Source organism: Pseudophryne corroboree, chromosome 10, assembly GCF_028390025.1.
Source record: "Pseudophryne corroboree isolate aPseCor3 chromosome 10, aPseCor3.hap2, whole genome shotgun sequence".
Lineage (NCBI taxonomy): Eukaryota > Metazoa > Chordata > Amphibia > Anura > Myobatrachidae > Pseudophryne > Pseudophryne corroboree.
In genome coordinates, this window is record NC_086453.1 from 373,234,581 (window position 1) to 373,248,955 (window position 14,375).

At 42.3% G+C, this 14,375-nt stretch overlaps 1 protein-coding gene across 1 annotated transcript in view; it reads right to left on the reverse strand.

Moving 5' to 3' along the window:
- HEPACAM (hepatic and glial cell adhesion molecule) overlaps window positions 1-14,375 on the reverse strand; it is a 182,609-nt gene that overhangs the window by 138,966 nt on the left and 29,268 nt on the right. Inside the window, exon 5 of the mRNA XM_063943754.1 lies at window positions 8,193-8,266. Coding sequence (XP_063799824.1) covers window positions 8,193-8,266 — 74 coding nt within the window. The remainder of the gene's footprint in view (window positions 1-8,192; window positions 8,267-14,375) is intronic.

Genomic DNA, 14,375 nt, shown 5'->3' on the forward strand with positions numbered 1-14,375 from the left:
TATGTAGGTATAATAACCCTATAATAACCGTCATACCTTATGCTGGTATAATAACCCTATAATAACTGTCATACCTTATGTAGGTATAATAACCCTATAATAACCGTCATACCTTATGTAGGTATAATAACCCTATAATAACTGTCATACCTTATGTAGGTATAATAACCTTATAATAACTGTCATACCTTATGCTGGTATAATAACCCTATAATAACTGTCTTACCTTATGTAGGTATAATAACCCTATAATAACTGTCATACCTTATGTAGGTATAATAACCCTATAATATATGTCATACCTTATGTAGGTATAATAACCCTATAATAACTGTCATACCTTATGTAGGTATAATAACCCTATAATAACCGTCATACAACCCTATAATAACTGTCATACCTTATGTAGGTATAATAACCCTATAATAACTGTCATACCTTATGTAGGTATAATAACCCTATAATAACTGTCATACCTTATGTAGGTATAATAACCCTAGAATAACTGCCATACCTTATGTAGGTATAATAACACTATAATAACTGTCATACCTTATGTAGGTATAATAACCTTATAATAGCTGTCATACCTTATGTAGGTATAATAACCCTATAATAACTGCCATACCATATGTAGGTATAATAACCCTATAATAACTGTCATACCTTATGTAGGTATAATAACCCTATAATAACTGTCATACCTTATGTAGGTATAATAACCCTATAATAACCGTCATACCTTATGCTGGTATAATAACCCTATAATAACTGTCATACCTTATGTAGGTATAATAACCCTATAATAACCGTCATACCTTATGTAGGTATAATAACCCTATAATAACTGCCATACCATATGTAGGTATAATAACCCTATAATAACTGTCATACCTTATGTAGGTATAATAACCCTATAATAACTGTCATACCTTATGTAGGTATAATAACCCTATAATAACCGTCATACCTTATGCTGGTATAATAACCCTATAATAACTGTCATACCTTATGTAGGTATAATAACCCTATAATAACCGTCATACCTTATGTAGGTATAATAACCCTATAATAACTGTCATACCTTATGTAGGTATAATAACCTTATAATAACTGTCATACCTTATGCTGGTATAATAACCCTATAATAACTGTCATACCTTATGTAGGTATAATAACCCTATAATAACTGTCATACCTTATGTAGGTATAATAACCCTATAATATATGTCATACCTTATGTAGGTATAATAACCCTATAATAACTGTCATACCTTATGTAGGTATAATAACCCTATAATAACCGTCATACCTTATGCTGGTATAATAACCCTATAATAACTGTCATACCTTATGTAGGTATAATAACCCTATAATAACCGTCATACCTTATGTAGGTATAATAACCCTATAATAACTGCCATACCATATGTAGGTATAATAACCCTATAATAACTGTCATACCTTATGTAGGTATAATAACCCTATAATAACTGTCATACCTTATGTAGGTATAATAACCCTATAATAACTGTCATACCTTATGTAGGTATAATAACCCTAGAATAACTGCCATACCTTATGTAGGTATAATAACACTATAATAACTGTCATACCTTATGTAGGTATAATAACCTTATAATAACTGTCATACCTTATGTAGGTATAATAACCCTATAATAACTGCCATACCATATGTAGGTATAATAACCCTATAATAACTGTCATACCTTATGTAGGTATAATAACCCTATAATAACCGTCATACCTTATGCTGGTATAATAACCCTATAATAACTGTCATACCTTATGTAGGTATAATAACCCTATAATAACCGTCATACCTTATGTAGGTATAATAACCCTATAATAACTGCCATACCATATGTAGGTATAATAACCCTATAATAACTGTCATACCTTATGTAGGTATAATAACCCTATAATAACTGTCATACCTTATGTAGGTATAATAACCCTATAATAACTGTCATACCTTATGTAGGTATAATAACCCTAGAATAACTGCCATACCTTATGTAGGTATAATAACACTATAATAACTGTCATACCTTATGTAGGTATAATAACCTTATAATAACTGTCATACCTTATGTAGGTATAATAACCCTATAATAACTGCCATACCATATGTAGGTATAATAACCCTATAATAACTGTCATACCTTATGTAGGTATAATAACCCTATAATAACTGTCATACCTTATTGTCAAAGTCAAAAAATATCGTTATTCTCATCGCCATGTACTAACCCCAATGCACATGCCCGCTGCTCGTGCACCCACTCCCCCGTGCGTACGCATCCCCTCGGGTTGCGTAAGGGACGCTCCCACGTCGCCTGCGCGTGGGGATGTGCATTTACGGTAGAGTTTGTGTGCGACTAGCGAGCGACTCGATCGCTACATATTTAACCAATATAATGTGTTTTGTAGATATTAATCCCCTTAATAATGTCTGCAAGTATGTTTAGTGTAAATGGTTCAGGGACCTGGGAATTCCTCTTTTCACGATACAAAGGGTCTGACACAGGTTGAACAGTGGTGTCTGGTACCTAACTGAAGAGTATTTTATTAGAAACAATCCGGTGCTGGTTAGGTAGAGATTAATCGCTCCTGCGTATAGTTATGTCTATGAGTAGTTTATGGACATTTACTGTATTTGCGGTTCATTATCCATGCGGCGGGAATCTTGAGGATACCTCCCATCTGAGCAGTTTGAAATAGTCACAGCCCACCTGTTCAAATCCACCTATGACCTTTTGTCATAGTGCAGAGAGACATTCCTGTGTCCAATGAACAATGAGATTGTAGGGCCCATTGTATTGTACAGTATGTTGTGTATATAAAGACCCCCATAGCCAGACCAGCTTCACTTCTCTCCAAAAGGTTTTCCCCGCGATGACTGAGAGCTGGTTTCCAGATAGCGCATGCGATTCATTCCCACGTGTGTAAGTTTTTCTCTGTGGCCATTTCGTTACTCTGTATGTATGCAATTGTTCTTTTGTAGCTAACCTATAAGTGTTTGCCATTTATCCTCTTTCTGTTTATTTGTATTTGCAATCGTTTGCTAGTGTTTGTATTTCTGCTTAGTTATTGTGTTTAGGTATTAATGTCAGGTCTGTAGTGTATGAACTGTATCTGTTTTCCCCTTTTTACGTAGTAAATATCGTCAGTAAAGGTGTTGGAACCCTAGCAAGGAGTGTGTGTTTCACTAGTTAGTATAAAGGGTTGTTGAGCGTCTCAGTCGCTCAAACAGCTTTCATATCATAAAGGTTAATCAGCGTTACATTGTGATAATATTACAGTACTAAGGTTTACAGTATAAGCATACCCTTATAGTGTGTTGTTACAAGGTAGTCTGTGTGTAAATCAGTGAGCGTCAGCGCCGCTCGTATCCCACTCTCGCAGTACAGCGTCTGCTCCGCTATTAGCGTAGCATTACGGTACTCGGGCCGCCTATAGCGTGCTCGATACCAAGCGTAAGCCGTGAGCGAACGTGCCGCTCGTGCGTCTCGACCACGGCCTAGCGTCTGCTACGCTAAGTGCGTACCATTACGGCACCTCGTGCGCCTATTGCGTATGTTGTCTTTAATAAGTATATAGCTTAGGTTCAAGATAAATAATTAGCTTTATCATTATGTAGGTATAATAACCCTATAATAACTGTCATACCTTATGTAGGTATAATAACCCTATAATAACTGTCATACCTTATGTAGGTATAATAACCCTATAATAACTGCCATACCTTATGTAGGTATAATAACCCTATAATAACTGTCATACCTTATGTAGGTATAATAACCCTATAATAACCGTCATACCTTATGTAGGTATAATAACCCTATAATAACTGTCATACCTTATGTAGGTATAATAACCTTATAATAACTGTCATACCTTATGTAGGTATAATAACCCTATAATAACTGCCATACCTTATGTAGGTATAATAACCCTATAATAACTGTCATACCTTATGCTGGTATAATAACCCTATAATAACTGTCATACCTTATGTAGGTATAATAACCTATAATAACTGTCATACCTTATGTAGGTATAATAACCCTATAATAACTGTCATACCTTATGTAGGTATAATAACCCTATAATAACTGCCATACCTTATGTAGGTATAATAACCGTATAATAACTGCCATACCTTATGTAGGTATAATAATCCTATAATAACTGCCATACCTTATGTAGGTATAATAACCCTATAATAACTGTCATACCTTATGTAGGTATAATAACCCTATAATAACTGTCATACCTTATGTAGGTATAATAACCCTATAATAACCGTCATACCTTATGTAGCTATAATAACCCTATAATAACCGTCATACCTTATGTATGTATAATAACCCTATAATAAATGTCATACCTTATGTAGGTATAATAACCCTATAATAACTGTCATACCTTATGTAGGTATAATAACCCTATAATAACTGTCATACCATATGTAGGTATAATAACCCTATAATAACTGTCATACCTTATGTAGGTATAATAATCCTATAATAACTGTCATACCATATGTAGGTATAATAACCCTATAATAACTGCCATACCTTATGTAGGTATAATAACCCTATAATAACTGTCATACCTTATGTAGGTATAATAATCCTATAATAACTGTCATACCATATGTAGGTATAATGACCCTATAATAACTGTCATACCTTATGTAGGTATAAATACCCTATAATAACTGTCATACCATATGTAGGTATAATAACCCTATAATAACTGCCATACCTTATGTAGGTATAATAACCCTATAATAACTGTCATACCTTATGTAGGTATAATAATCCTATAATAACTGTCATACCATATGAAGGTATAATGACCCTATAATAACTGTCATACCTTATGTAGGTAACTATGAGATAACTTTCATGGGTGGCACCAAATGGGTAAAAGTAACCAGGGAAAATCATGCAAATGAATATAAATCAGAGGCCGCTAATGGAAGCTAGTCACACTTATAAATAAACCGCTTAAGAGTTTTGAATTAATTATCGTCTGCGAGCAAACTTCCGTTACCATGAAAAGCATCTGACCCTCTAAGGATCCAACAGAAAACCAACGCCAGATGAAACGCTGGTCACTTGCAGGGATTTATCAAAACCTTTCATTAATAATGCATTAAAATAATCAGTGTGAGGACTACAATACTAAATATACTTAGTAAGAATCCTTTCATATGTACTTATGTTAAATTAGTCAGTATACAGCCATATAACTGATCCAGCACTGTGCAGAATGCAGCCACATTATAGTGCACTAATGTGGAGATATATAAAGTAGAGGTCAGTGAGTCAGAAATTAGCTGATTAGTTAATAAGCCAAAGTCCACCATGATAAACCGGAAATCTCATAACTATATACCTGCAGTCTGCTGGAATATAGGAGGTCATTCCAAGTTGATCGCTAGCTGCTTTCGTTCGCTGTGCAGCGATGAGGCAAAAAAAAGGCAATTCTGCGCATGCGTATGCGGCACAATGCGTACGCGCAAAGTAATATTACAATGAGCGATGTAGTTTCACACAGGGTCTAGTGAAGCTTTTCAGTCACACTGCTGGCCGCAGAGTGATTGACATGAAGTGGGCATTTCTGGTTGTCAACTGACCGTTTTCAGGGAGTGTTCGGAAAAACGCAGGCGTGCCAGGAAAAACACAGGCGTGGCTGGCCGAACGCAGGGCGTGTTTGTTACGTCAAAACAGGAACTGAACAGTTTGAAGTCATCGCAAGCGCTGAGTAGGTTTTGAGCTACTCTAAAACTGCACAAAAAAATTATGCCGCCACTCTGCGATCCTTTCGTTCGCACTTCTGCTAAGCTAAAATACACTCCCAATGGGTGGCGGCATAGCGTTTGCACGGCTGCTAAAAACTGCTAGCGAGCGAACAACTCGGAATGACCCCCATAGTCCAGTGTTTGTATTGAAATGGTCAGTACTGCAGTTAGTAAAGCAATATCCAGAGTATGAGAAGTGAGATGCTGCAGACAGGAACCGGCAGTGAACGGATTGTTAGTAAAGGATGGATGCCACAAGATGTTCTTCAGAGGATACTGAATTGAACATTGAGCTATTAGCTCTTTCACCCCACTCTTATTGGGGCGTCCTTCAGTTTATCCAATTCATGCTCCAAGGAATGTCGTTCTGTTTGGCTCACAGGTTGCTATGTCTAGCAGTGTGCATCCTGGGAGCAGACTGCGTGGTTGCAGAGAGGTTGCGTCTGTAGGTATGGCAATGGCCTGCTATGAATGGGAAACCAGCGAGCTGACAGGTATACTCTGAAAGTTTTCTGCAAACATCACTTGGAGGTGTGGCTTGATATGTTACTCAACCAATCAATGGCCATGTCATCAGACCTCCATATCTGCACATTAGTTCTTTATTGTTAGGCCCTCTGTTCTGAAATGTTACCTGGCAGTATTCATTTCCTGCTACTAGGGGTCACCAGGCCTTTTGTTATGTAAGTTGCAGTACTGGTCCTTACCAGAGGTGCTGCTCTTCTGACTGTGTTTGCACCCAGGTGGCAGGTAATTGATGACTCAATTATCAGCATGGATCACACCTGAGACCTAGTTATTTAAGTCTGCCTGGTCCAGTATTCATTGCTGGGTCATTAATGTTTCTTGACTTTGTGCTTGCTTTGAGCTCCTGTGGATTTATGCGGCTACATACTGCACTTTGCTGGATCAGTTATATATGACTGTATATTGACTCATTTAACATCAGTACCGAGTCTGGTATGAAGTGATTCATTCTAAGAACCCATATTTTGTAACGCAGTCCGCAAAGTGAGTCATCTCTATATTTTTTTGTTTACACAAATTGTTCTAATGTGTTATTAATAAAAGGTTTTTAAAAATCATGCAAATGTTTTTTGATAATTTATTTTTAAATTTATTTATAAAGTTATTTCACCACGCTACAAAAAAAAAAAAAAAAAAGGATTGTCTGTTCCAAGACACACAAAGAAACACACTGAGCAAGAAAAAGCAAACCTGCAAAATGGGCTCAGGTCAGGAAAGGGTTAATAAAGTGTTTATCATAATCCATAGAGCGGGTACCTCTTACCTCTCTGTCTGTTATTACCCAGTCTGGCTTTATTACGGTCTTGTTCCCAATTTTACAGTGCAACGGAGTATGCCGGCGCTATGTAAGTAACATTTACTATATAAATAAAAGGGACAGTCACTTTCATTAGCGCTGCCAATCTCTCCACATCTCTTGGGTAACATGGGCAGTGTCGGACTGGGGTATGTAGGGTCCACCGGGGGGATGCAGTGGTATTGGCCCATGTTAGGGGTGTGGCCAGTCTGCAGAGGGGGTGTGGCCTGCCACCTCACTGGTTTGACTAACCATTAAAGAGTGCAACGTCTGGGCCCCTTCATAAATATATGCAGTAAATTCAGCTGCTGAATACATGATAATGTACCAGATTAATAACAAATTAATAACAGCAATGCACTGTAGAAAATACACCATAGTCCAGTATAAGGTAATACAGGTTGAGTATCCCTTATCCAAAATGCTTGGGACCAGAGGTATTTTGGATATGGGATTTTTCCGTATTTTGGAATAATTGCATACCATAATGAGATATCATGGCGATGGGACCTAAATCTAAGCACAGAATGCATTTATGTTACATATACACCTTATACACACAGCCTGAAGATCATTTTAGCCAATATTTTTTATAACTTCGTGCATTAAACAAAGTGTGTCTACATTCACACAATTCATATATGTTTCATATACACCTTATACACACAGCCTGAAGATCATTTAATACAATATTTTTAATAATTTTGTGTATTAAACAAAGTTTGTGTACATTGAGCCATCAGAAAACAAAGGTTTCACTATCTCACTCTCACTCAAAAAAGTCCGTATTTCGGAATATTCCGTATTTCGGAATATTTGGATATGGGATACTCAACCTGTATATGTATAATGTATAATTCAAGTGCACAGTCTGGAACCTGATCCTTAGAGCAGAAGGTGGGGCCCCAGGCAGTAGGGCCCACCGGTGGTTTCCCCTGTACCCCTATGGGCCAGTCCAAGCCTGAACATGGGACAGGTCTCATAGCACGCACATTTCCGTGTCACATGTGTACTATACATGTAAGTGTTTACCTTCATGCTTGTGAGGATCCTCTGTGTGCTCCACGTATTCACAAGACGCGTGTGTCTCCAGTTTGTGCTTCTCTCTAGGAGATGAAGTTGTAGAAGTGATACATGCAGTAATTAGCAGCTTTTAGCACTTTCTCCACTCATGTTTCGCCGTCCCCCCACCCCACCACGCCCCTCTAAGGTAACAATCAGATGGGGACCTAACGCCTACTTAGTGTCATATTTTCCAGAGGCGCTGGAAGTGCAGGAAGGATTGTAGATAGTTTTCGCAAGCAGCTACGGTGTGTGGTGGCTTCATTTAAGTGGTTGGCCTTGTCCAATCAGGTGCTTCTTTGTTACCAAACTAATTTGATTTGTACCTGAACCTCTAGAGCCTGCTGGACTTCTACCTATACAGGGAAATATACATGAGTCCTCCTTTAAGACATCAGTGGACCCTGGACAAAGGCCCTTCACCCATTCAGTTCCCTCTTGTACACAAGGGCCCTGATTTGCAGCTGTATTCAAAGTTCCATGTATATAATTAAAAAGTAGCATGCGGCTATGTCTGGCGCGGAAATGTGCTATCATTATCGGCTCAGAAACATATAACAGGCCTACGGGACCCCAATGTATTCTCTTGCAAGCGCTAGCTAACGAGTAGAGTAAGCTCCGTTCCTGTTGGGAAGCGCCAGTGGGAACGGGGTCATATGAAACAGTAGCTTCCGTTCCTGTACATTACATGGCTAGTGATGACAGTAGGAAAAGGGGCCTTATAGAGGCAGTCTTACTAAGCCCTGTGCCCTCCTTATAGCGGCACAACGGCAACTGCACATGTGGCCGGGTATTACTATGGGTAAGGTATTGCTTATTTCTGCTGCGGGGTACACTGGGCTCCACAAGGATTGGACAATGGGGTGTAGAGTAGGATCTTGATCCGAGGCACCAACAGGCTCAAAGCTTTGACTGTTCCCAGAATGCACAGCGCCGCCTCCTATATCACCCCGCCTCCCAGCACAGGAGCTCAGTTTGTAAGTTGGTGCTGCAGTAAGCAGGCACTTAACAGAGGGAATAGCTTTTTATGAGGTAAAAAGTGAAGACTTCAAGGGCAGCATCGGTGGTAAATGTCTTGTGACATTCACTGCTGCAGCTCCAGCTCTCCCCAGCGGCGCTGTACACTCCCGAGCCCTGGTTGCCGGGTACCTACAGCGGAGGCTCCGGTTTTCTTTGCGTTAGACACACACGGCTGGGGCTCTCCAGGATCGCGTGGCCGCGCTTCGGGAGGTGGTAAGTGGGTCCCACTTGCGGGACCCGGTCTTTATCGCGATCCGGCGCGGTCAGTGGGAGGGGGGGGCGCGCGCGCTGGCGGTGGACACTGTGGCAGTACAGGCGATCCCACTAGATCACTAGGGCATGGGCGCAGGTCAGGTTTTCTCTCGAAACTAATTCTTATATTGCCCACAGTACCCGGTGGTTTTGCCAGCAGAGGGGATAAGGCTTAGACCTGAAGCCCCTCCCCCAGCCCCAGGGCGCCATTTCTAGCAAGTGTTCCCGCCCCGGAGCTGCATATCTGTCTCCCTCACTCCCTGGCAGTGTCTGCGGCGCCATTACTCCTCAGCTCACTCTTCCTGGGACTGCTTGGGTAAATCCTCCTATGTAAAGCCACCTGGTTGTCAGCGCTGTGACTTTACATGACACTTAAGTATTCTACCTGCCTATTAGACAGTGTTAGTTAAGAAAGAGTGCATTTAGTCAGGGGTTTCCTAGTACAATTACCCTGTGATATACATCCAGTTCTTACTGTGTACTGTTATATCTATTGTTATATAGCTGTATAAGCTAGTCCAGTGCAGTATTATTGTCTGTAATAACCTCTGCATTGTACAAACTGTGACTTTCTGTGTGTGCATTTGATAGCTGAGTGGTGTCCATTTCGTGTCTTTCACTCAACCTGCTAACCCTATATTCCATAACCTAAGGGGGCTTGGTGCGTCAGGTGTTATCTAATATAGGATTTTCACAAAGATATACTGTATTACGTATTTTTCTCTGTGATTTAGTCACCATATCTCTCCTTTATCTCTGCTGGTGCTGACTACACTGCGCAGGGGTTTGGGTTTAGGGATATAGTGCTGCTAATAATTGTACTGTGTTACCTCATACTGCAAGTTATATCATGTCTGCTTCTGAGGGTAACGGTTCTGGGGCTGACGCCAAGGGGCAATATGAGGAGAATATAGCAGCTGTGGGCTCTGGTTCTGGGGGCTCTTTGCCCCCCAGTGGGACTGTGGCAACGGAGGCAAATACTGACCCACCGTGGGCTGCTTTTTCCACGCTTCGGCATACGCTAGTTCATAAACTAACTCCCCCTATGGGACCCCCAATGCCGGTACAGCCGTATGTGGTCCCTGCAGCTAACCCGCCGTGGGCGGACGATTTTTCTGCTCAATTAAAGAAGTTGAACCAGTCCTTGAATACTATACAGTCTGACCAACGTTCGCCTACGTTCAAGAAGTCCTCTAAGCGAGCGCTTAACTCCTCACAATCCACTGCTGTCACTGACACCTAGTCTGATGAAGACGGCACATATACTGCCTGACCCCTCAGGTTCTGACTCAGATGATGGGGAGGGTAGTTCACATTTGGATGTTCCTGATCTTTTGGAGGCTACTAAATTAATTCTGCAGATTACGGATGATCCCGAGCCATCCGTCCCTCCTAAGAAACCAGATAGGTTCAAGCGTCAGAAGGTGGTTAAGCAAATTTTACCTCACTCTGACCACCTAGTGGATATACGTCAGGAACCCTGGGAAAACCCGGGTACGAAGTTTGTGCCTCAAAAGAAGATGCTGGCTCGCTATCCCCTCGCGCCAGAATCCCCTGTCTAAAAATTGGGAAACGCCTCCTCCAGTAGACTCACATGTGGCTAGGATGATGGTTTCCTCAGCTCTACCTGTCACTACCGTCACGTCTCTAAAAGAGCCTACGGATAAACGTGTGGAGGGTTGTCTGAAAGCGATTTACACCCTCATGGGTGCTGCACAAAGGCCCACTATTGCAGCTACATGGGCTGCAGAGGCTATTGAAGCATGGGCCTTGGAGTTAGAAGCTGAAATCTCTTCTGACCATGCTAGACAATGCTTGTCATATATTGTCACAGCTACTCTACTACGTCAGTCCTGGCTCGCCGGATATTGTGGCTGAGATCCTGGTCTGTGGATCTGGACTCTAGAAAATAAGATTTTACTTACCGATAAATCTATTTCTCGTAGTCCGTAGTGGATGCTGGGACTCCGTCAGGACCATGGGGAATAGCGGCTCCGCAGGAGACAGGGCACAAAATTAAAAAATTTGACCACTAGGTGGTGTGTACTGGCTCCTCCCCCTATGACCCTCCTCCAAGCCTCAGTTAGGATACTGTGCCCGGACGAGCGTACACAATAAGGAAGGATTTTGAATCCCGGGTAAGACTCAAACCAGCCACACCAATCACACCGTACAACTTGTGATCTGAACCCAGTTAACAGTATGATAACGTAGGAGCCTCTGAAAAGATGGCTCACAACAATAAACAAAAACAACCCGATTTTTTTGTAACAATAACTATGTACAAGTATTGCAGACAATCCGCACTTGGGATGGGCGCCCAGCATCCACTACGGACTACGAGAAATAGATTTATCGGTAAGTAAAATCTTATTTTCTCTGACGTCCTAGTGGATGCTGGGACTCCGTCAGGACCATGGGGATTATACCAAAGCTCCCAAACGGGCGGGAGAGTGCGGATGACTCTGCAGCACCGAATGAGAGAACTCCAGGTCCTCCTTAGCCAGGGTATCAAATTTGTAGAATTTTACAAACGTGTTCTCCCCTGACCACGTAGCTGCTCGGCAGAGTTGTAATGCCGAGACCCCTCGGGCAGCCGCCCAAGATGAGCCCACCTTCCTTGTGGAGTGGGCCTTGACAGATTTAGGCTGTGGCAAGCCTGCCACAGAATGTGCCAGTTGAATTGTGCTACAAATCCAACGAGCAATCGTCTGCTTAGAAGCAGGAGCACCCAGCTTGTTGGGTGCATATAGTATAAACAGCGAGTCAGATTTTCTGACTCCAGCCGTCCTTGAAATATATATTTTCAATGCTCTGACAACGTCCAGCAACTTGGAATCCTCCAAATCGCTAGTAGCCGTAGGCACCACAATAGGCTGGTTCAGGTGAAACGCTGATACCACCTTAGGCAGAAAATGAGGACGCGTCCTCAATTCTGCCCTGTCCGAATGGAAAATCAGATATGGGCTTTTATATGATAAAGCTGCCAATTCTGACACTCTCCTGGCTGAAGCCAGAGCCAGTAGCATGGTTACTTTCCATGTAAGATATTTCAAATCTACCGATTTGAGTGGCTCAAACCAATGGGATTTGAGAAAATCCAAAACTACATTGAGATCCCACGGTGCCACTGGGGGCACAACCGGGGGCTGTATATGCAGTACTCCTTTTACAAAAGTCTGAACTTCAGGAACTGAAGCCAATTCTTTCTGGAAGAATATCGACAGGGCCGAAATTTGAACCTTAATGGACCCTAATTTGAGGCCCATAGATAATCCTGTTTGCAGGAAATGTAGGAATCGACCCAGTTGAAATTCCTCTGTCGGGGCCTTCCTGGCCTCACACCATGCAACATATTTTCTCAAAATGCGGTGATAATGTTGTGCAGTCACCTCCTTCCTGGCTTTGACCAGGGTAGGGATGACCTCTTCCGGAATGCCTTTTTCCCTTAGGATCCGGCGTTCAACCGCCATGCCGTCAAACGCAGCCGCGGTAAGTCTTGGAATAGACACGGTCCCTGCTGAAGCAGGTCCCTTCTTAGAGGTAGAGGCCACGGATCTTCCGTGAGCATCTCCTGAAGTTCCGGGTACCAAGTCCTTCTTGGCCAGTCCGGAGCCACGAGTATCGTTCTTACTCCCCTTTGCCGTATAATTCTCAGTACCTTGGGTATGAGAGGCAGAGGAGGGAACACATACACTGACTGGTACACCCATGGTGTTACCAGAGCGTCCACAGCTATTGCCTGAGGGTCTCTTGACCTGGCGCAATACCTGTCCAGTTTTTTGTTGAGGCGGGACGCCATCATGTCCACCATTGGTCTTTCCCAATGGACCACAATCATGTGGAAGACTTCTGGATGAAGTCCCCACTCTCCCGGGTGAAGATCGTGTCTGCTGAGGAAGTCTGCTTCCCAGTTGTCCACTCCCGGAATGAACACTGCTGACAGTGCTATCACATGATTTTCCGCCCAGCGAAGAATCCTTGCAGCTTCTGCCATTGCCCTCCTGCTTCTTGTGCCGCCCTGTCTGTTTACATGGGCGACTGCCGTGATGTTGTCCGACTGGATCAACACCGGCTGACCCTGAAGCAGAGGTTTTGCCAGGCTTAGAGCATTGTAGATTGCTCTTAGCTCCAGTATATTTATGTGAAGAGACGTTTCCAGGCTTGACCACACGCCCTGGAAGTTTCTTCCTCGTGTGACCGCTCCCCAGCCTCTCAGGCTGGCATCCGTGGTCACTAGGACCCAGTTCTGTATGCCGAATCTGCGGCCCTCTAACAGATGAGTACTCTGCAACCACCATAGCAGAGAGACCCTTGTCCTTGTCGACAATTTTATCCGCTGATGCATCTGTAGATGCAATCCGGACCATTTGTCTAGCAGATCCCACTGAAAAATTCGTGCATGGAATCTGCCGAATGGAATCGCTTCGTAAGAAGCCACCATTTTTCCCAGGACTCTTGTGCATTGATGCACAGACACTGTCCCTGGTTTTAGGAGGTTCCTGACTAGTTCGGATAACTCCCTGGCTTTCTCCTCCGGAAGAAATACCTTTTTCTGAACAGTGTCCAGAATCATCCCTAGGAACAGCAGACGTGTCGTCGGGATCAGTTGGGATTTTGGAAAATTCAGAATCCACCCGTGCTGTTGGAGCACTACTTGAGTTAGTGCTACTCCGACCTCCAGCTGTTCTCTGGATCTTGCCCTTATCAGGAGATCGTCCAAGTAAGGGATAATTAATACGCCTTCTCTTCGAAGAAGAATCATCATTTCGGCCATTACCTTGGTAAAGACCCTGGGTGCCGTGGACAATCCAAACGGCAGCGTCTGAAACTGATAATGACAGTTTTGTACCACGAACCTGAGGTACCCTTGGTGTGAAG